Raw genomic sequence first — 24,159 nt, 5'->3', positions numbered from 1 at the left:
AGCTCACCTACATCCATTTTGGAGCTGATTGAAATAAAACTGGTGCAGCTTCCGAAACTTTGCTGCCTTCATCAAAACCCTTACAAGTTAAGATGCGGAGCGAGTCACCAACTACAAGCAACAGCAAATCCAACTATAAACCGTGTGCACCTTGTATCTCCAGTTTAAGTGAGCTGACAAAACAGCGTTCCTGACAGCATCTTCAGTGACAGTGAACTTGGATGTAGCAATCAAAACAGTGGCTGAGCACATGCTGAAAGGACAACATACAGCTGTCATCCTTAGAAGAGTGCTCTGAGACACCCTTCTTCCTGCATGCACACTGGAGTACATGAAGTTCCTCACTAATTTATATCACGGATTGGCTTTCAAATGATGCATCGTCTTCCTCTTCGGAAAACTGCCTTAGCTTCAAATAAGCCAGGAGCTGAATTTGGAGGAGTCAGTGTCTCACATGCATTTATAGCGAGGCAGTTGCTAAGCAGTAAAGCAAAATATTCTGCACTTAAACGGCACGACCTCTCAGGAGATTCTAGATGGCCTTTCAAGACATTCAGATTGAAGTAACACCTGCTGGAATTCCCATCCTAAAGCCCCTGATACCCTGGGACTGGTGCAAGGGACATTCATGCACCCCCTTGTTTTTTCATGTTTGACCTTCAGGACTGTTGTCTCACACAAGGAGCATATTAATACGCGCTAGACCCAGTGAATCAGCAATGAAAAATGCTTTACGTGTCCGCTAGGAAGGGTGTCTAACTGGTTGACTCTACCACACCACAAACTATCTATCGTCCATCGTTTACGATTCTGTTCAAGAGTCAGTCAGCGTGTCGGCACCCCGGTGTCTTCTCAACATGCACATGGAAGAAAATAATCTACAGAGACTTCTCCTTCCAGCCATTCTCCATTCCCAAACCTCCTCTGCAACACCTCTTATACAGATAATCTCACGTAATTAACTCACTGGCAGCCCCCATCCTCCGAAACAGTTTCATTTGCCAACCCACTGTAAGCAATCCTCCGGACAACCCCTGTACCTGGCAGGCGTCCTTAGAAACACCAGAACAGGCAGTACTAGGAGGACTGAACTCCCAATTTCAGGTGAGGATGGGTTGTTTGAAGCACGGCTCTGGTCTATTTGCGAGATAAACGCAGAAGCGATGAATAGGCAGTGTTTGGGTCTTGAGCTGGGCAGGTCCCTCTCCATCCCTAGATGATTTTCCTCAGTAGTGTTTGCAAAGAGAATTCCTGTTTTCCTCCCAGGATCTTGGAAGCCAGTAATTAGGACACAAGTAGGACTCAGCAGTTTAAAAGTTTCTGTTCCTCATCATCTTATTGCAGCTGAATATTGCCTCTTGCCCTCTCTACCCTGCAATGTACAACAAGGCCGGAGTGCACACTGAGACAGACATCCCAATGCTCCGCTGCCGTGCTCGCAGTAACGGAGCGTGCATTGAGTCTGCTGAGACTAGTCACAGAGCCGAGTTTTGTGTGCTGGGACAGAAGGGACTACGTTTTCTAAACCTGGAATACAATCCCTTTCCGCAAGAACACTGTTGTGCTCTGGACAAACAGGAAAAAAATCTGGGCACCAATCAAGTTAAACGCTCCCATTTTAGAGAAAAAAAAAAGCACACAGTGTCTTTAGCCAGCTATTAAGAATTCATGACATTCTTAGATGCATGCACACAGAAATGCAGAAAACCCCAAAGCCTGGGCATGATCAGAGGATGAAGCAGTACCTCATTCTTCAGAGAACTCACGCGCCTCCTCAGCGGTCAGCTCCCCTGCGCAATTCTGCGTGAAACGGAGCTCCTCGCTGGGTGCTTTCGCAGGGAAAAATGCAGGACCCGAACTTCAGTTCGAGATGCTGGCAAACGCTGGTATAAACAACTGGGAAAAAAAGATTATGATGGACTATTTTCTGCTCGTAACTTTTATTATCAACACATAGGTTAAAGATTAACGTAGGAAAAAGATGACATTCCTAGTTAGGCCTTTAAACAGCTAGGTGTCATAAACCAGCCCAAAAGGTCCATTTTACACAGTATCCACTGAGCTGGCAATCTCTGTAGAGCCACTTTTGTGGTAATCGAAGCTTCCAGAACACTGGATATTCCTTGCCCTCTCTTTCCAACGGAGCAGCATTCTGCATACGGAAGCAGTTAGCTTGCACTCTTGTTTACTGCAGTTCAGCCACAACGAGTAAGAAAGATCCACGTATTCAAGTAAAGATACTCCAAGAGTCTCAACTCAATCCAGTTCCTTTTTTCACTTTACCCAAGAGGCCAGGCTCATCCCAAGTGTTGTAACTGGCTGGAAGCTCAGGCTGTCAGTCAAGATCCTCTGGGCCTATGGGGAGCTTTGCAAAGAGTGTCAGTAACAGCTAGAACTGACAGTGGTTCTCTGACTAACATGCAAAAACTTTTTCAGTTCATTTACAAAAACCGGTCAAAAAGCAGAACATGTAAGAGCCTGGGGAAGCCCTTTTGTTTGCCCATTTTCAAAATACTAAATTTCAACAACGAAGATCTGGCTGGTTGAAATTTTAAAAGCTTCAATTATCAGCTGATAGTCTAAGAGATTCCATTTTTTTCTTGATCTTTACTCAAAAAGTCAAAATAAAGATACTCCAAGCTCTAGGCTGAAAGACGACGTGTTTTCTCTGCTCCCCACCGTTCCTTTGCCGTCCAGCCGCGAGTGCTCTCGCTGCCACTCCAGTTCATGAATGGGATCCAAGTTATAAAAAAAAAAGAGACACAGCTATTCAGCATCTACAGGAACACAGGCATTTGCACAGTCCAGGCAGCCAACAGGAAGTGTGTACACAGTGGATTTTGTGGAACATATAGCTAAGTACTGGATTTAAAAAAATATATAAAGTAGTGCAAAGGAGTCTGTGCTTCTAGATGTATATATTATCAGTGATATAGATGGCATTTTCCTGCCTTAAAAATAACGCTGAATAAGCCCCTGAAAATGTGGGGACTGATAGAAAAAATAATCTTAGGATTTTGTAGGAAAAATATAATTTGCAATAAAAATATGGTAACTTCTCGCTAAAAACAAGTAACAAAAATATACGCCCACGCGTAATTTTGAAGCATCCTAGACGTGTAACCGATACTTCTGCAGTGGTGACCCATCTTCTAAACAAAGCCCGAGTCCCTTACTGTGCTGCGTTTTAATTAATATCAAAAAGCACTTATGTCAGAAAGTATTTGCTTACTCCTTCGTACATGTTAGTCTGGCTTTGTAAGCAAATGCTAGAACATTGTTGATTACATACGAGGTGGTTTACGTCTAAAGATTCTATATATGAAAGCAATTTATCTAAAAATATTGGCCCTGATCCTAAGCAGGGCCGTTGCCTCTTTGCATTATTCCATTGATTCCAAGCAGAATTCACCCAAACAGAGCAAGTCTTGAGGGCCCCAACTGCAAGCATCATAGTTAGTCAGAGAAACCCTTATCTTCCAGTCTCTGTTTAGAGAGAAGGATGGGGAAAACCCAAGCTACAGGCACGGCAGGGTACGGAACAACCCTTCATCAAAGGTGGAGATTAGAAAGCCTTTGGGTACTGCCTTGTGTAGTTCCCTTTACGCCTCCTCCTGCAGCCACAGCTCTCCCGCGGGCCGAGGCACACGTTACTGATCAAGTGGCGTCAACGCAGTCGCAGCCCCAGAGGCTCAGACATACCTGGGATCAAGTCACTGACTGGACTGATTCCCACGGACTTTGGAGTCTGCCAAGGTCGAGAGCGGAGATAAGGTTGATGTCAGCGAAGAAGATGCTGACTCGAGCTGTTTCTCTCCAAGATGGGATTTCTGTGCTTTTATGGAGCTGAAAGGGGCAAAACTAGTTTTTTCAAGGTGGATTTTTTAAAATCAAATGAGCGTTTTTCCCAGATCCTAGTAACACTTATTTCTCTTTGTGAAACGCTGACTTTTCCCATTTGCCATGGAGGTGTGATGCAGTGGAGACCTTCTGAAGAACCTGCGCAGACAAGGTTTCTCTTTTTATTTGTACTATTTTAAACAACATAGGAATGTCTCTGTAGAAAAATCAGTCCTGAGTTCCACCTCCAGTCTTCAGGATGGACCAATGCTGTGCCATTTAACCACAACTTTTTCAGGGTTGGCAATAGTATCATTCCACTGCTCTACTGCTTCACTGTTGGTGCTATCAGAACTTATCCAGATCTGCAGTAAGAAACAGAAAGAAAAATAGAATTGAGTTTACCTGATGTAACACAGAGGCCGTTATTTGTTCCAAAAAAATACCATGGAAGCGTAGGATGAGATCCGATGTGTAGACGGCAACCAAAGCAACAAACACACTTCTGCTGGGACTAACGTACTTTGGCTTTCAGCTAAGAACACAGGGAGTCTGGGTTTAAATTTAGCCTCAAATAGTTTAGAGAACACATTACATTCTGGTGTTTCTCTGCTTGAGAAGGTTCTTTAAGTTGAGCATTCCTTGCTCCATTCAAATGCACGTGCTGGGGTTGAGGGCTCATCAGGGCCGGTGAGGGCTCTGTGCATTCAAACTCCAGTTGGCTGCGAGCCAGCTGGCATCCCGAGCTAGCTGTCCAGTGTTTTCCTCAGCCTTTAAAACTGCACGCTCCAACAGACAGGGCCAAACCTGCATTCCACGGAGGTTACTAGCATGCCCATACCCCACATAGCCACGGAGTAATAGTCTGTTTCTTCTCAGTACTGAATTAAGGGGTAGTGGCCATTAAACGAGGAAATGAGGTACAAGTAGGAAGTTTTCCTCCTGAACATTATCACCAGCCTCCACTGCCAGAAGAATTCTGCTTATATAAGTAGGTATCATTATTTACAGGACTCTATTTCCTTAAGTCTTCCAAGAATGAGTCCTTTTAAGACTTCTCAGAAACCTTCACCATGAAGTACATTTAGCCCGCTCTGCTGAGGCACGAGTCCTCAAGAAGTGAGGATAATGTCTTCCAGAATACCACAGACAGCTGATGTTTCATCCACAGAGATTCAGTATACATCTTGCTCATGATTAAAGACATGCCTATAAAAGCAGCCTAATCTAAGTATTGTCTGCTCAGAACAGCATCCAATTAAACATCACTCTCTGAAGAACAAAGTTAATAGATCCAGCTATATTCATCTTTTTCCAGCTACCCAGCCAATTGCTCAAAGTACATTTTTTTCCCTGAGCCATATTTTATGTCTTCATGTGTTATGTGGCAATGTCTGCCTGCATGAGCTGAAACAATCTTTTTCCAAATAACCTCTGAGGAGCAGAAATAGCTCCTTTCCTCCCCCTAAAAATAAGACCCATGATTAAATGGAACTTGTCAGATTGAGGTGAACTCACATATTGCTGAGTGACTCCAAAATCATACCCAGTTATTTTTGCCCCAAGGTAGCACAACTAACAAGATTCTTTTTTTGGTTGTGTGGGTTTTGTTTTTAATTCCAAATTCAATTCCACTAACAGGAATCAGAAAGGTGGAATACGTGTGACATGAGGCTCCATGATGTGGAGAAGGGTCACATAACTCTTGCTGGAACATCATTTCTATAGCACATCACCATCTTCTACAACTGCACGTCCTCAGCGGGCACAAGAAGCCATCGGAATGGGAGAGTAGCGTTTTCTGCACCTCAGGATGGCGCAGTCCAGTCCCCCCAGACAAGGGACATTGCAGTTGGGGTCTCAAAGTCAATTCCAACGTTACTCCTTTATGCACATATTAAAATTCTGCTACTAACTCTAGCTGGGTCAGGGAAAGCACTGGGCATTGGGAACACCTATGGCTCCCTATACCCCCAAGAAAAGGAGAGAAAGAAGGGACAGAATGACGGTAAACCAGAACAAGCAGGGAAAGAAGACAGAATAAAAAAGAGACCAGCTACCCAGCTTTACGATGGTTAAATAAACATGGCCTCACAAATGCTTTCAAAGAGATACTACAGAAGTTCCAGCTGTAAAAAACACCAAACAGAGCACTCACCAAAAAAATAATTTTGGGTTTGTTCACCCATGTGATAACTTGATCATACATATTTAGAACATCGTGCTGATTTCAGGACTTCTTTACCCAGGAAGGCACTCCGACATCGTACCTGTTGCTACCTCCCTGTACACACACCAGTTTGTAAGTGTACTGGTACCATAAGCCCCCACCCCACACTGTAGGCTGTGGAGCTCCTATGAGTGCTATGTTTGGTTTCTGCAGGAGGCCTAGAAGCAAGGAGGAGATGGTGTTTCTGTCCGTAGGACGGAATCTTTCGCACCGTAATACTCCACAGAAGCGACTCAAGGACTTCTTTTGAAAAGCAGAATCGAATGCGCGCTCCCACTCTGATGTTAGTGCGTGTTTAAGAGCTCAGCACTACTCCCTCTTGGGTTGGATCCAGGAAAGTTTACTGGCATTCACTATTTTGCGATATGCCAGCACAGCCACCTTATTGAAAATACTTTAAACTCATACCAAGAAACCTGCAGAACTGGATTTTCAGTAAAGGTCATCGTGCTAGTCAGCAGAAACCAACCTGTCCTAGGAAGTGTTTTCTTCTCACGGAGCTTCTGCTGTACAGCTTGATGAGAAAGCTAATCCCTTGTTCAGCTTGGCTAACTGGAAAAATCATCATTTCTCCCCACTTCACTTGGCCGTTAGTGGACTTCAGAAGACGAGTTTTCTTCTTATACATCAGCCCTTCTGTACTGAACATGCCAACTTTCACAAAGAAATCTAGCATGAAACGGAGGGAAAAAGGCTTAGCACACAAAGGGTTACTCACAAGCACACCCAATAGGGAACTGACAAGATCCACACGTATGGTTCAAATTCCAACCATTTCCCAAAAGTCTGGCCAAAAGAACTTCACAATAGCTTTCCTGACTCGTCACACAGACGGAATATGTTCAATAATACTGAACTGATTAACACACTATCCAAACAGCAAGTGCAAGCTAATGCTCTTCTATGTCAGGATTAATACTGGGATAAAAATCTTCCAAAATACATAAACACGTAGCTTCAAACCAAACAAAAAGTAATCAAGTAAGACATCTGTGGAAACAAGCCTTGGCAATGAACATCTACTGCACAATATGTTAGTCTGAGGTTTGTAAGGAATGTTATGAACTGCCAACCCATTTGAGCAGCAATTTACCTGTTACAAATGCTTTTAGACAGGAGGCATGAGACAGCTGATGTAACTTACTTGAGGACAGCGGTGTAGACGAAACTGGAAGGTTTTGTGCTTCAAGAATCTGTAACTGAATCCTCCTGTTTATTGCTTGAAAACAAGTTCCCACTTGGAGTTCTGCACGACACATCTACAAGCAGAAGAATGCTGCCATAACATCTGGGTTAAGTTGCTTACAAACTCAGGAAACACAGGAATTCTGTCCTGTGTTGGGCTCCCCCAATCCTATCTGGGATTTCCTGGGCAGAAACGTACGCACGTGTGGTACGTACAACCTGCAGACGCATGGTAAGTGCGTCTTGCACTGGTTACAGCCGCATTACATGTGCCCCACTGATGGGCTGCTTATGTCTCAGCCAGAGACACTGGACAACCACACGAGTCCTCAGTTTTCACCCGGGAAAGATTCCTCAATGGTAGGAGCAGTCACATGCAGGGAAAGCCGGACAAGCGGTTGTAGCTCTGCTAAACCTGGGTGTGGAATGAGACCTGGTATGCTCCACTAACACCAAAGCCTTCAGAGTTCTCCCACACTTCTGAATTTTGCAATATGGAGATAAAAGCAACACTTTCCACAGATACAAGGCCCTGTCACTTAACATCATGAATGTTTGGGGTGACTGCATGTGTAGCTTCCTGTCTTATGGAATTCCATGTGTTTTACATGCCTACACACACACCCCCACATGCCGAATGTACTGGGATCTCCAGTCTGAATTTTTACAGTTTTCGCTGGTGGCACAGTTGCGCTGAGGTATCCTCATTACTCCCACCAGAGGCTAACACACTCTGAACACTGTAAGAGCAGGAGGAGAAGGCCAGTGGAAACCCAGCTTTCCTGACAGCCTCCATTTAAAAGGACTTTGCTAGTCCTGGTTCCCTTCAAGTTCTAACTTAGTTTAAGTTAGGCTCCAGTTCACCGAAGAGACCCAAATTCTCTTTGCAGCTCAGCCTAAGAGGAAGCAACTTACTCAGCGCTGAGCTTTGGCTCTCTACTGCCAAGTACAGGTTGCCTGCTGCCTCACAGGCTAGTACAAGGGTGAATTCCACGCAGTGTCTGGAGGGCTCTTGGATATAATGGAGTGGAAAGCCAACACAGAAACCATGAGATGATTCAGGAATTTACATTGGGGTGAAGCAGTTTCTAAACCAGCTTCCTCTCTGACTTAATCTTATTGCTTTTGAAGCAATATGGTTCTTCTTGTTAGAACTAGAAAATGTCAAGTGCAACTTATGTTAGAAACCAAGAGTATCGCTCACATTACTCAGACACACTTGGATAAAATTTGCTTTTGAATTGCTAATTCAAGTTTAATTTGTTGAAAATACAAATGTCTAGACACAATCTGTAAAAGAAACAAACAAAGTGAGGGCAGGGGGGAAGGAAATCCCACTGTGAAACCCACCTGCTTCTTATTAGGCTAATGGAAACGAAGTGTCTGAATTACTGCTTCACAGCCTTCAATCTGAACGTGAACTACACAGCCATCTCCGCAGTTTCGAGCCCCCAAAGACCTTAGCACTTTTCTTCCCTAACAGAAGCAGATGCCATTTGCTCCGAGCTCTTGCTGCGAGTCCCGAGGATCTTCTGATACTTTTTTGGTCAGAAAAGGCAATTACCTGGTGTCTCTTGCTGAATGTTTCCCCAGAACGCCCCTCTCTCAAGCTGTGGGCCATGGTGTGGAAGAGTTTGCTCTAGTTCTTTTCCCAGAAACAGCTGCAGTTTATGACCAGAACAGCTATGTGCAGAGTTCAAAAATCTGCGTTTTTTCCCCATCAAAATGCCTCTCCCCAAGAAAGTTGAAAAAAAGAAAACTAAACCCCATTTGTTGTTAACATTGAATTAGTACTGAATTATTTTGCTTTCATTTCCAGAAACTCATTTCTAGGTGAGTAACAACATACTTTTGTAGTACTGGCACTTACAGGTGCTTTGGAAGGAGGAGAGAGATCCAGCCAGTGACTTGACTCCTCCGAGCTGAGCTCCCGCAGTGCCAAGGAGCACTCTCCAATTGTTTTTTTCCTGGGAGTCTGTGTCTGGATTTTAAATACCAATCTGACTGCCTGCAGGCTTTGCAGCTTAATAGCAAATACAAAAGTTTCCATAAATTCAATGTCCTAGAAAGAAAAACAGAAGGGTAACGTCACCACTGTAAGAGTCGCACAGAGCCTGAAACCTGGAAACTGAGGCTTCCTGGTCCTGTAGCCACTGCTCCCGGGTAACATTTTAGGTTGCTGTGGAAAAGGGTGCTTTTACAGTGGTAAGCCTCCACAGACTCGCCACCTCACTGTCACAGCTTGGCAGGACCAAAGCTCTGGATTACTTCTCACTACCGTAACGAGCCCAGGCCATCTCTTTTGGAGCTTTACAGCAGGATACACACATTGTCACAGCAAATTCTGCTGTGGCCTTTTGCTTCAGTCTCTCCTGCTGATTCTACAATATAAAAACACCCCAGCAACCCAAACCTAGGCAACTACCACAGCAAATATGGCACAGGAGGGCATGTCTGGTCCATTTTAATAACCATTTGCATTTCACTTTTGGGTTTTTATTTTGGAAAAAAGATTTCATGGCGTTTTCCCTGCCTCTACTTACATTGCACCCTTCCTTGGCAGAAGATTTGAACCGCACTGGTTTGGGCAGCGTGAGAATTCCCTTGACACAGATGCGAGGATTTTCCCCGCAGCTAGAAGGCCAGCTCAGGTCTTTGCACTGCAACATGGAAAACACAGTCAGTTTAGACAAGGTAAGGCTCTGGCCTTCAGACAATTCAGAAACAGTCTTCTCCACTGTTCTAGAATTATGCATAATGCCTGTAATACTGACTATAAATCAGAGCCAGTGTAATGATTGCGTCAGTTCAGATCATTTAATAATTAATTTCCACAACCAGAGAGTAAAAAGTTATTAGGTAGATTTGAATGATTTCACTATGTGGCAATTCGACAGCAGATAAATCATGAAATTCCTTAGGTAGCATTTACCACTTGACATAGTTATGACGCTCCTGGCTACTCAAAGTTCCACTGCCTAAAAATTATTCACAGTTCCTGGAAGTGCATAAAACAGCCAGCATAACAGCATCACATTAGCTAACAAAAAAGCCACAAGAAGCTGTACGTCCTCATAATGCTCTTATGGTCCTGCCCTGAAGGAACTGTCAGATTTAAAGTCAGTTAAATGCTGCTGCAAAGTCGCTCCAATTTTCTGCCTCTTAATTTCCACAGGAGGACCAGCCTATGTCCAGGCCCAGTTTTCATATCTGTGCTGAACAGTCCCTCACTTCACAATCAGAACATATGTATCGTATCATGAACAGCTATAGTCTACTTTCTACTATAGACTGAGCAGAACAGAGATTGTAACGTTGGGGGCGGGGGAGGAGGGGGGGAGAGGAGAGGAAGGTACTTTGAATGAAGTCCAGTATTACATTTAACTGGACTGTGTTTATATTAATACTTAAAACTAGTTTTCTTCTTCTCCTAAAAGTATTCCTTAAAGTAACAGAGAGCCAAATTTAATGAGAATTAGCACTTAGTAAAAGAGCCATCTGAGTAAAAAATAAAGTTATTTATATTTGCTTACGTGTAAAACTGTGATCCAAATCTGTTCTACAGAAGAAACATAACACAACTTCACATTCAGTCTTCCAAAGTCTCGTTCATCACCTGATAATGTAATAGTATCTACAGAAGAAAGACAATTAATGTTTTCAGAAGTTACACAGTATCTTAAAGTTAATTCCAAGAATAAGGGAACTCACTAGTATGTGGGTTGCCTATCTTTGAAAACTTCTCTTAAGTAAGTTTGAAATACCATAACATCTACGTTTTAAGGACAAAATATCCGTGAAGTCCTATAGACTGACCTTCTGCATAGCTAAACCCTTCACGTTTACCTCGGTTATCTTTGCTGAATCTAATAACTTGTGTAGTACTCAAACAACTTTCAGAAAGACAAAAAATCATGTGCCTGAGACACCCAGAACATGTTTATTATCTATCTCTTCCCTTACATTAATCACTTCCACTGTTAAGCTTATAAATCGGCCTGGTTTTTATCTTTCTCAGTTCCAGCCAAGTAAATATTTTACTATTACGCTTTTCTCCAGGTCAGAAGAGCCATTTAATATACAGCGTTCCCCTGTCACGACTGAAACTAGGTCATGGCCCCAGTCTTCTTTTTGAGGAGACTGGGTGAAATTCTGACTTCCAGCAGCGTGACCTTTGTGGGGGCTTGACTCATTCTTGTGGATTTATTTTGTGGTATGTCCCCTTCTTCAGGATAAGGATACTAGGTCTGCATGCAATATTCTTGCCTGATTCTCAGTGTAATATGGTGTGCTGGTTTTAATTGGGACAGAGTTTGTTTTCCTCACGGCAGCTAGTATGAGGCTCTGTTTTGGCTGTGCTGATTGATAACACAATCAAGTGTTGCTAAGGAATGTTTATGTCAACTCAAGGACTTTTGCAGTTTCTCATCCTGCACCTGAGTTCCCAACTTCTTCTTCTACAAGAGGCTGGGAGGGGACACAGCCAGGACAGCTGACCCAAACTGACCAAAGGGACATTTCATGCCATATACTGAACATGATGTTTTATAAGTTGGGCGTTGTGCCGGGGGGAGGTGCTCTCTCTGGCTTTGGCTCTTGGTTGGTCCTCTTTTCCATTATTTTCATTACATGTTATTGGTAGTAATACTGATAATATTAGTATTATTGGCATCATTATTTTATTTCATTTTCTTTCCATTATTAAACTGTTGTTATCTCACCCCATGGCTTCCTTGTCTTTTCCTCCAATCCTCCCCCCCACCCCCTGGGGGAGGAGGGAGGGGAGCCAGTGGCTGTGTGGTACTTGGTTGCTGGCTGGGGTTAAACCACCACATATGGGTCTTGGATTCCAGGTACCTCCCACAGAGAAATACTGCTACAAGAAAAAGGACTAGAGCTGTGACCAAGGTGCTGCCTTCTATCCTAACAGAACATCTGTCATTTCTCACTTCACTGGCGTAGTAAACCCAGGGATTAATTTTTCAGAAGCATGAGAACTCCCCAAAGGCTGATTCACTCAATCTCCTGACAACAGGAAGGTGCAAGTCCCAAACTCTTCATTTCAAGTTGCAAAGTAATCTCTAAACTGACCTGCTAATCAGATTCATCTCTAAAAACACCCCGAAACCTCAAACCCCAAACCATCAACATAGAAACAGCTTAATGTTTCAAGCGCAAAGGTAAACAAACAAAACATTACCCAGACTCCTGTTACTGCCTTGCGAATCCTTCCTGGAAGAGGTACTGCTAGGTACACTGGAGAATGAATCGTATCTCTGGGGGCAAAAAAAAAAGAGTCACTTCATTTACAGCAACAGATGCAAAAAGCCCAAGAGATTGCGAGAAGACACGATGAGAACAAAACCACACAGTTTAAAATAGGTGTCTCATTCCTTACTAATCCCTTGATCCAGCAGCATGGAATTACTACTTCGATGCAGAAATAAATATGGCCAGCACAGATTTTGGTTTTTTGCTCACTGATAGATAGGCAACTTCATCCCTACGTAAAAGATGATTATTTGGGGAAAAAAAAAAAAGCAGTGTTTTTTGCATCATCTAGTGTTCCACTTTTCAACTGATGGGAGAAATCACAAGGTGATGAACCTCTTCTCAGTCTTGTCCTGCCTAACAGCCCACTTGGGTTTCTCAACAGCAGCAGGCAGAGTAGACATCAGGACGTTGACCAAGACAATGACCTTTTCCCTCTCGTCCTTCCAGCGCACAGCGCAACGCCCTTCGGCGTTCACTCTGAAACCACAACGCAGCAGGAAGAGATATACCAAGTAAGCCGAGTTTTCAGCACAACCCAAGTTACAATGGGAACTCACCCTCATGAACCGATGAGGTGGGCTTCTGAGATCAAACATGGAACGACTTACATCAAATGATCCAGGCAAAGTACTGGGTCTTAAATCACTAACTAAAAAGACAGAGAACAATACAAATCACGTAAGCATCCTGGCTAGATGGAAAAGACATGGTTCCTTTTTCAAAACCTTAAGTTTTTAAGGGAAAAAATATTAATCAATTTATTTTTCAGGTTTCTTTTGGTTGTGGGTTTTGGGGTTTTTTTTTGGTTTTTTTTTTTTTTTAAGAAGAACTTAAAGAAGAACTTAAGAACTTCTTTTTTAAGAAGAACTTAAAACAAAAGTTCAAGAATTTCAGTTCATACCTGCCAAATAAACACATTCTGTAGTTCTAAGCCCACACAAGTGCAAAGTATCATAGCGCTTGCTGCAACAAAATGGGCTTAGAGTCTAGGGATGCACATGGAGAAGAACCCTCTAGCTTCTGAAACAGCTGCCAAAGGACTCTGGAGGAAGAAGGCGTTTTAGACCTGTGCTCTAGGCACACTCAAGTGACTCTTCTTGTGTTTAAGCCTACTAAGACAAAACTAGTGAAGTGTTTACTTAGCTTGAAGAAAAATGGAAGAAGAGATGATGAAATGAAGGGCAGATGTTCAAGACAGTTTCATAAAGCCCACTTGGCTCCCCCCACAGGTGCTTACAAAGCCCAGCAAAATCACGCACATTAAAGGCTGCTAAAATTCTAGGTGTGTTTTGTTTTCTTAAAAAAAAAAAAAAAAAAAAGATATGGAGTAGTCCTTTCATGTAGTCTCCATGGTGATTCAGAATTATTTTTAAAACAGGACACAGACAGAGACATTTCCCGCAGCTGCAAAACGAGCACTCTAAATAAAGCATCTCTGACAACGCGTGCTGCTGCCAGCTTATGATTCAATGGAGAGATGCGTACGTTTCTTCAAGTGCATGAGTCTTCTGAACGTGTTCGCCTGAGCAATCACCTGCAGCAAGCGACACTTACTCATCTACTTTGAACAGCATTCATTATAGGGTACATGTACCAATGAACAGCCCAGAAGCAGCTGGCTCTGAAGTGATTTACCTAGGTAGCCAAACACTTCCCATCTACACTTTTACTTTCTCACAGTCCTCCCCGGTTCTTAAAACACACGCAACGAGAAGCGGGGACAGTTCTGCACCTTCAAAAGCAAACTACGGAAAAGCTGACATACAGCATCACTTCCCATTTTGCACGTGTTCTTACCATCTGCTCCTGTTTTCTGGTACTTGTTCCTCTCTCCATATATATACATACACACATACCCCTCAGGCATTCCCCAACTCAACATACTGCCTGATTTCCTTTTTCCATCTCCCTCAAACACTCCCGTTACTGGTAGCTGGAATCTCCAGTGCTGCATCCTGTTCTGGATTGGAGGCAGCTACGCTAGCTCGCTCTGCCAATTCGTCTACCTTCGTGTGATACACGCAAGCCTTGGTAAGCCCCTGAAAGACGGAAAGAAACAGAGCAGCTGGAAAACAAGCAGAGCTGGCTCCACAGATCGATTCACCAACCAAGAAGTGTCTGTAGCATACAGACCAGTTTGAGGAGGACTATAATCAAACACGTCTTCAGTAGACCTTTCTTCTGTTACCTATAAACCTTGGGAAAGGGAGGAAGACAGAAAAGTAAGGGTGCGGTCCTTCTCACCTGATCCATATAATTTCCTATTATCTGATTTTGCTTGGAAGCGCCTAATCAGATCTGGCGAAACCCGATGCTCCAAATAGAATGGGTTGTACACGTCATAGCGGGGCCATGGGTACACGCCGTGCAGTTCTGCTTTCCGGTCACCAAATGAGGCTCTGGCAGATCCTGTGGAGCACAAGTAAACATCAAATGCAGGAGTTCCAGACATAACACATGCTGCCTGGCTTCATAAGGCAGGCAGAGTGCCTTCAGGGCAAAGGACAAAATATTTCACTATTATCTACTTCAGGAAAAGGAAAGAAAAAAAAGAAAGAAGACACACACATGCACCATGTCAGATTTCCAGTGTGCTAGCAAACATCAGAATTAAATTGGCCATAAAAAGCTATGAATACCCTGTCCTGGAGTTCCACAATACATGTCTAGCTAGTTAAAATATGGAAGGCTTCAAAGACAGACAGCAAGGCAGAAATTAACAGGAAAAGTAGGGCCACGTGTGCAGAAAACCTCTGGCTACCTACTCCCAGGACATTCCCACTCGGCTAATGGACCCCCAGACCTTCAGGAGGGTCTTGTATGGAAAGATAACACAATTCGAGACTGCAGTCTCCTTGTCATCCAATTTCCATGGGAAGCTTGTCAGTGGTAATATCACCGTTCCAAAACGACTTGAATTGTTGGCTGAGACACAAGTAGACAGATCTGAGAATGTTTGAATCCCAGCCCTTTACTCAGCCCATTACAGCACAGCTGCCTATGTTTCTTTATTTATAATGATTTCAGAAGAAACATGCACGTCTTGGTCAGCAGAACAGTAAAGAACATTGCTGTAGTGCTTTGTTTTGTGTGTCTGGAGTGAGAATAAGCCATATATAACAGTACAGAATGGGAATGGGGTGACCTGGACTCTGCCAAGACCTGACATTTGCTTGCTTCACTTCAACCTATCTGTTAAAAGAGTTCTTTACCCCATTATAAAGTGCTTTCAATTCTGTGAGTGTGTTGCACCAGAAGAGGCAAACTAGTATTGCTTTAAAATCCTTTCCTCCAGGTATTAGTAGAGTAAGTAAAAAAGGTAACTAAAACAGTGAGATGATAAAGCAAGAGTTCAAGTACAATGGGCTTGAGCATGATCTAAGTTAGGATGAACGTCAGAAGTGAGATCACAAAGAAATGGTACACAGCAGATGACGGAAAAGCCAGTGTTCCAGACCAGGAGCACACTCCTTCCTGCTAGCTTACTTCTGTGAGAGCATCAGACGCTGCAGCGAGTACTGAAGAGAGAGGCTGCCAGAACTTAACTGCTTTCAGAAGGGATGCCAAGAGCTAACACTGAGCATCTCCTGTTTCGCTGGAGGAAAATGGTCAGACACGCACAGGAAATGGAGTGGAACTGAGAGCAGAACTTGGACTTCTACAGATATTTAACAATAGTCTAAGAAGCAAATATTCTAAATGCATTTTTTTTTTAATATGCTGGTGCTTTAGCTAATGTGAAGAAGAAATGACAGCACACTTCATTTAGTGAATCTCCCTAAAAAGTATACTTCAGATTTTTAAATGCAACTTTAATGAGGCTTAAAAAGCTATACTTTAAAAAATAAGTATATTTGGAGAGAGAAATGGAAGTTGCCTACTTGACATAAGAGCCACTTTTCAAATATTTGTTCAAGAATTTAGAATATTTGCCTAAGAGAGACAGTTATGAACAGTAAGGTCATCCTGTCAGAAGATCTACTGGCTTTATAGCCATTCTCTTCACCAGGTCCCTCAGAAATGATGATGAAGCAAATTCCCAATGAAGACAAGTCACTGACTGGTAAGGTTGTGTAGAACAGCATGAACAAAACCCCATTTATTTAAAGGTTGTTAGGCACATCATCTTTTTCCCTGGAGAACATCAGTGTCGGAGGCCTCGACAGACTTTTCTGTACAGTATCTTGAGGAGGAGGTAGGACAAAGGAAGGCAAAGCCTGAACCCAGACACAGTGAGAAAGGGGATTACCAGCAGCATGTCCTGCATTTCTGTACCTTGTCCCAGTATGGACTTACAAGATCTATGTGCTGAAGTAGCAGGGAAGCTGAAGGAGATAAGGCTCAGAGATAAGGAAGGCCTCACATGTTCTACCTCCAACTGTCAGGTTGCCTGTCCATGTCTGGTGAGGCAGACATCACAAATAAAGCCCACTAAAAAGATCATGCACAGAACGGCCCATCTATAGCAGAAAGCAGTGCTAGGCTGATTAGCTTGGCTCTGGTGCCAGCGGTACCAGCAGGGATGGGTGAGGGGTGTGGAGGAAGTTTGGAAATAGGCATGCAGAAAGAGAAAAGAAGGAACAGCCAGGACCTGGGGAGAAGAGAGAAAGGGGAGAGTAAAACCACACAAACACAAAAAGGTTAAGTAGTACTGCATTAGTTATTACACAACGTGTGGTTGACTTTTTTCAGTTACTAAGGTCTCCACCCTCAGAAGAGAAATACAGTCACATGGGACTAAAAGCATATTATCAGCTTATCACGTCCTCAAGGCAAAGCAAGTCTAGAGAAAAAAAAAATCATTCAGGTGTGTCTCTGTGCCAAAATCGTCCCTTACTTAATTCTAGGCATCTCCTGGCAGGACCAAGTGCCAAGCGATAGCATATGCCCTGTAAATCATGTTACTGGGCCAGGCTTCTATTCTTTTAGAATGTCACTGTGTCTAAATTGCACGCACATCATTTTGGCAGTCTGAGGATGGGACTAACTGGCAGAGGTTGAAGCACAACAGTGTTGTGCAGCAAAGAATCATAGTATCATGTGCAACCTTCTATCACTGAGATCTGTGACACCCGGCCTCCAAGAGAGCAGTAAAAAGAGCAGGAAATAGTAGGGGAAAAAATCTGCCATGTAGTAGCACATCTATAGGCAAAACTTGAAAAGGAAGATGTGTTGGTACGTCAAAACATATCAGCACAGTAAACATGAAAGCCAGGCCACCCTCCTCCTTTACTCGAGTGATGTGGACACTGAGGATGTGTTAAGTTTTTACTTGATTCCAATAAATACTTCACTGACGTTTCTGTTTCCTTTAAGTGTCTTCTGTTATTCTGAGTATGAGCACTGGTGTGCAATCCTCCCTTTCAGTTTTATTCATGCAACATCCGAGATTCATAGTGGGATGACATCCTTCCCCAAACCTCTCTGGATTTCCAGAGAGAAAAAGAGACAAGACTAGGCTCCTAGAAAAGTTCTGCAAACATATGTTTTCAGTAGGAATACTTGACAGCTTTCCAGCTGCAGCAGCAGCTGAACAAGTGTTTTAGCAATGTTAATTATGTTTTACCTTGAAGCTCTCCAGCATGTGAGGTGTTAGGAAGGTTCTTTGGCTGTACATAAGCCAATTTGAAAGGAGGGACCACAAACGGCACCTCCTGACCATCCAGGGGCAGTTTAGAAAGCAGATAATCCTCTGAACAGCCAACTTGACGCTTCACTGACACAGAAGACAATGGAGGCTTCTCTACAATAGCTGGCTTGCTTGCGGCTACTGCTTCAGATTCCTGCACCATGGAAACCGCTAAAAATAACGAGCAAGAAAAACAGTCCACATGTGAGAACAATACCATGAACAGATCGCTTTTATTTAACAGGATCGGTGCTTGATGCATGATTTAACAGCTGCTACTAGTCAGTTTTACCAGCATTCAGGACTAGCACCTGGTAAAGATATTCATCCTCATGATACCTGTACTGCTCCAAACTCTTTGCTGCCCAAGCCTCTATATTTATAGCTACCTTGCTCTTCAGTGAGTTTTTAAAAGAGGTACACTTGTATCAAGAATGGTGCTTCAAACAACTAAACCCCATAGAAAATCCTAGCAGAAAATTCACAGGGAGTTAAAAGAAAAAAAAAAAAAGTGTTCACACTCCGAGTCTGAATGATACAAGACCTTTACACAACCTTGGGTAAAAAAGCTGGCTTTTTTGGACAGCATTCCAGGCTGCAAGGAGCAGACTTCGAACAAATGTTTTGGGTTTTTTTCAGTTCCAGTTCCAATTCATAACACTAACAAGCACACATTCAATCTCCAGGTGGAGGTATGGAAAGAATTTAGGATGTTGCAAAAGAATTCAAGTTTATTGGGGTGGCACAGTCATCATTAATGGGAAGTATCATCATTAATGAAGCCAGAAAACCCTTAGTCCATGTCATTATGTCAGAACTCACGATCATTTTTCTCTTTTTCCATGCAGAAACACCATTTACAGCAGTTTTTTATACATTCTGTCGCCATTGTTTTCAGTGTTGCAATACAGAGGAGACCACAATGAAAGACCCAGTGTAGCTATTACACCTGAAAAACACAGTAATACAAACCATATTAGATGGGAATAACTGAAATCAAAATGTAGTATTATCAGTTATTTAATACACAATTGCTTATCATAGCCCCAAGGTCAGCAAGAAAGTTATTTCAGTCATAAAAGGATCAGAGCTATAGGATCTTTTTCAGAGACAATTTTTTTTTCATACATTAAAGCACAGGGAAAGACAAAAGCATTTTAACATACAGCATCCATGTACTTTCAGTGACCCACTCAGGTCCCTGTCTTTCAGGAACACTAAAATTCTCCTCATGTGTGTGTGAGCCACTGGGCTTTGGAGTTTACTCAGCTTTACAGCTGTTTTGATGTAGTCCTGTCAAGTCATTTGCAAGATGTGCTTTTTATTCCATTTCCCTTGTTCACATTTCTCCTATCCTCTCTCACTCATGTACTGTTTCCACATACGTCCATACTCGTTTACATTTTTCACTCAACATACTCCATGCTTTACATTTGAAAACAGTCGTTATGAATGATGCCAAAATTGCCTTCTTTGAGGAACTACTGCTTTCTCATAATTGTATACACATGAAACCGAAGACCTGTTTTATTATATAATTGTCTGCTATGCATACAGAAATAGAGAGCACTGACTTCCAGCGAAATAAGAGGCATGTAATCTAGTAAAGAATGAGAACAAGTCTATAACAGCTGGTTAACATTAAAAGAACTTTATGACAATACTAACTGGCCTCATTTAAATGTCTTTATTCATATCCTTATGTTCTTTTTCAGAGGGACACAGACAGCTGTGTTGCCTCCTGTCCAAAACTTCAGCTAAGTCTAGGCCTAGTACCCAAGGTTCTTTGTAGAACATACTCAAGACGTGACTCCAACTCCATAGAGGTTAGAAGACACCAAACAGAACACGAACATAAGCTGAAGGGATGGAGAAGACAACAAAAGAAAGGGGGAAAAATTATAATTACACAAAAATGGGACACATTTGCTCAGTTATCTCAACAGCAAGAAATTGCTGAAAGCTTCCGTGCTCCAGCCCAGAAGCCATTCCCACCTGCAGCTTGAACAGTGCTGCCACTTTCCTTCTACATGTATTCAAGGACAGCTGGGGAACCACGCACATCTGGGGATATTGGTGGAAAAAACATCAGTATACCCCAAACTTTTCATGTTAAAAAATCCCTCAAAATTCTGATGGATGCCAAGTGGAGCCATTAAGCTATGGACACTTCATCTAACTCAGAAAACGTGTGCTTTCTTGTCTTAACGTTTATTTGCATGGGTAGGGCGCAACTGAAAGTTATCAACAGATGTACTGGAAATATTGACCAAACACAGCATACACTTACCAACCTGCTCTTTCGTGCTCTGCAGGACCTCAGCACTAATAATCCAGAACTGTTCTTAACCATCAGCTACCACAGAGTACCAATTAGAAGGAAATTCTTAAAATACATTCCCATTCCACCTGAACCTAAGTAAACCATTATTCTACTGCAACAAAGGCCTAAGGGAGTATTTGGTTTAACACAATTTCTCTGGAAATTTTTGCTGGTATTACCACTACATAACATGAATTATTTCCTCTAATTTTATACTGCTCTTTGTGCTCAACACACCAAAATGAAGCGACCCCTCAAAAGGAGCCTGAATACTGGCAGATGTTATTCTGGAAAGCAGAATGCTACTGAAGAGATGGCAGCATAGTCTCTAACCAGACAGGGTAGGGGTGCGGTATCTTGCTTTCAAAGGGACAACGTTACGCTGCACATCATCCATCACTCAGTACTTGCCCTGACCTCAGAACTGCCCATGAGCGTAAGAACAGACTGAGACCTGCATGGAAAGATTTCAGCGGCGACGCCACCACCTCCAGAACCTGCTCTGCATCTTTACAGAAGCACACGAAGAGGCACAGAAATTTCTCATTAAATTCTCCGCGTTTCTAAGGATCAAATTTTCACCGCTGCTCCTCCCTCGGCGGCACACTCACAACAGCTAAGCCTGCTAGAATTCCAAGTTTACTTTAAGGTTCCCTTGCAGTGATTTTCCCTCCCAGCTGTTATCAGTACGCAGCTGGAGTTAATATGCTTCACTCTTGTTCACCATGTCTAAACTGGGCTGAAACAGCTGCTTCATTTGCTCTAAGCTTTGCAACAATGGGATCTAAGCCTCAGTGGCAGTTTGCGCAGGCAGAACAGTCTTTTATCTCAAAACATCCAGATTGAATTTATTCACTACTGCTGGTGAAGAAACCAAAATCTTAGTAACCGCCCTGCTTTCCAGCTACGTAAAGTGGAAAAATTGGGTTTTCTGCATCAGAGAAAACTCAGTTTACAGTAGTAATTTCTTTCCCCAGAACTGTTTAGCTGGAACCATTAATGTGAGCAAATAAACAAATGTTAAATTGTCTGTCACAAGCAGATGCCTTTCCATCACGGGGTTGAGTGCCTTACTAGAAAGGGCTACATATGGGTACTGAGGATATAACAGTAATAATGCAATTCTGCATCTTTTGTACTTCTAGCATTAAAAAAGACCTTGTTTTTCTCCAGAAGACCAAGTAACCTGTGACAGTCTTTGACCATTACCTTTTTTCCCCATTTATCAATATGCAAACATTCATACATTTTTTTCTATCCAAAGACAAACATAAAGCAATTCAGCACTGCCTCTTGTACTGAAGAGAGTACACTATTTACAGGTTACCTTTTTGTAGGCAAGGTAACAACAGTAGCCAATGCCAAAGTATATAGACACATACATACACAGAGTTTCCAGTTTAGTTTCAGCTTAAATACCGTATTTTGAAAAGAAAGTTTCAAAAGTAAGACACTAGAAAAATATTTACAGGCTTTTTAGGCTTAAAAAATGTAATGGTTTTGGAGTCACAGAATTTGCGCTTGTGTTCCTAGACTTATACCGCAGCCACATCATAGTAAAATTACACTTGCTGAGGGACAGATCGCCTAGATAAGGGTGCTCCCTCTTCCTGCTTAGGGCACTTTGCTTTGCCCGTGAAATCACAACGTGGATGGTCTCAGTTACTTTTTAAAATTTTCATTCACTTAATTAAGCGACAGAGATAAACATATTCGGTTTTTGGTTTAGTTCAGAAGAGCCATCCTGGCAGTAAATTAGATGGCTTGGCTCCCAGTTCATTTATTTTCTCATACCTATCTCCCAATTTGCCTACTGTTATACAACTTGCACTGCATGCAAAAGTTTTGCTTCAACCATGTGGGACAGAGAGAAATTCAATAGATTCTGTTGCTCACTATATTAACTGAAAATGAACAAAAGTCTTGTAGAAGATTAATCAAGTATTTCATCATCTTGACAGAAGCTGGCATTTCTATCAAAGGTTAAACTTCTCCCTCATGCCTGAACCTTTTGCTGTTGTCAGCTACCCAAAAATCCTCAGTATATCATTTGAGAGTTGTTATAAGGTTGTACTAACATGCACTTGTCCGGGAATAAATTTCCCGGATAAACCTGAACCACAGAGACATTTGTTAGGTGCACCCCCGAACTCCAAAGAAGTACTGACTTCCCACCAGTGCCATTCGTCTTCGCAAGAACATAGGGCTCCTGGGCCCCATCTCTAAGCTTTGGGGTCAGTTTTTGTTAGACAATATTCATACATCAAAACCATCCTCCGTTGTGGAGATGTATGACTGAGAAAAGGACTGGAGGAAAAGCAGAATAATAACTGATTTTTCAGACAAAAAAACTGAGACAGAGAAATCAAATCACTTGCAGCAGAAGAGTGAACTGAACCCAGATCTTGTCACTCTGTCAAACTCACTCTCTTTCTTGCTGTTTTCCAGCAGTTTCAGTAAGGTTTTTAATTTCTCTCTTCCCAGTATCAAGCCAAAATAAGATAATCAAATGTAACTCCGCAATAGCCTTTCCACACTAAGGCAGGAGAGCCAAGGTTATTAGAACATCCTGGAAACAACAAAGTTTAAAAACCAACCACACACATATAGAGAGCCTAGAGAATTACAATCACTACTATTTTAATGGGTTTAGATGGAGAACATAAATTATCTTAATGATTTCCAGATTTCTCCAATAGAAATTTTGAATGAGCTAAAAATCAGATAAACAGAGTATCAAAGACTTCAGTTCCAGATGCCTCCAGAATGATTACAAGACAGAGATGTTTGGAGAAGAAAGTAAATATTTTCAACAACTCATTAAATAAAAAGAACATGATAGAAAACGGGTGATCGCAATATTAAATAATAAAAGCTGAAAGCAGCCTGAAATGTCAGGTCTTTGCTGCCTTACGAAAAAAGGATTGTGTTCCGCAACAAGTTTGTAGGCTCCCGATGTATTTCACTGCCTTTAGTCACAGCGCTGCTCCATAGGAGTCGATCAGGTAACACGTTTAAAACTACACAGCAGACACAAAGGTGAAGTAGCTGATCTCAGACTGGGAAATCTGGCTAAACCAGAGGTTTCACATAGGTTTCAGCTACAAATGTATAAAACGCATTCTCAGATCTGGGTTCCAGAAACACCTCACGGCAAAATTTCTAGTAGCACTAAGTCCCCACAAAGCTGGAATTGTAAAAGAAAAATATCCGGAAACAAGGACAATGGGTTGTTATTAAACATTTGGGACAGATTCTCGAATGACATAAGTGTCTACAGCTCCAGTGGCCCCAGTGGAGCCACAACACTTTGCAACATCTGAGCATCTGCCCAGTGGAGAAAGTGAGCTCAAGCTTGCCAGTTCACACTCCAGCCAAACACCATGTTTATGCCACCTCTGTGCCTTTCCAGTCCAGGAGATGCAGTCAACCCCAGTCACATAAACGCTTCAGAGAGCATCACAGTAACACCGCAGGTCTGCAGGTGATTTACAGAAACGCTGCACAGCAAGAGCTGCTTCTGCTGCAGGTCAGACAGACTCTCAACAGTCCAGGTGCTGCAAGATGTTTAACTCCCACAGCCAGCTGGGCTGGAGTTTCGTTTCTGGGGGTGAGCGTCTGGGAGCTGTACACCGGTCTGAGCACACCTCTTCACCTGAAAAGAGCTGGCTTCTGACC

At 42.6% G+C, this 24,159-nt stretch overlaps 1 protein-coding gene across 1 annotated transcript; it reads right to left on the bottom strand.

The window, feature by feature from the left end:
- Nucleotides 1-4,054: 4,054 nt before the first annotated feature.
- Nucleotides 4,055-19,047, bottom strand: TC2N (tandem C2 domains, nuclear). Its single transcript, XM_010153570.1, has 11 exons — nucleotides 18,981-19,047; nucleotides 18,096-18,329; nucleotides 14,774-14,938; nucleotides 13,087-13,178; nucleotides 12,456-12,531; nucleotides 10,789-10,889; nucleotides 9,799-9,915; nucleotides 9,126-9,317; nucleotides 7,215-7,329; nucleotides 6,540-6,739; nucleotides 4,055-4,205 (listed from the first exon to the last, which is right to left on the bottom strand). Exons 1-11 carry the CDS (start codon nucleotides 19,045-19,047, stop codon nucleotides 4,095-4,097), a joined length of 1,470 nt encoding a protein of 489 aa, XP_010151872.1. The 3' UTR covers nucleotides 4,055-4,094.
- Nucleotides 19,048-24,159: the final 5,112 nt, after the last annotated feature.

This window comes from Eurypyga helias, unplaced genomic scaffold, assembly GCF_000690775.1.
Source record: "Eurypyga helias isolate BGI_N326 unplaced genomic scaffold, ASM69077v1 scaffold16406, whole genome shotgun sequence".
Lineage (NCBI taxonomy): Eukaryota > Metazoa > Chordata > Aves > Eurypygiformes > Eurypygidae > Eurypyga > Eurypyga helias.
The sequence above is the reverse complement of the archived record's forward strand: the minus strand, read 5'-3'. Positions and strand labels throughout refer to the sequence as shown.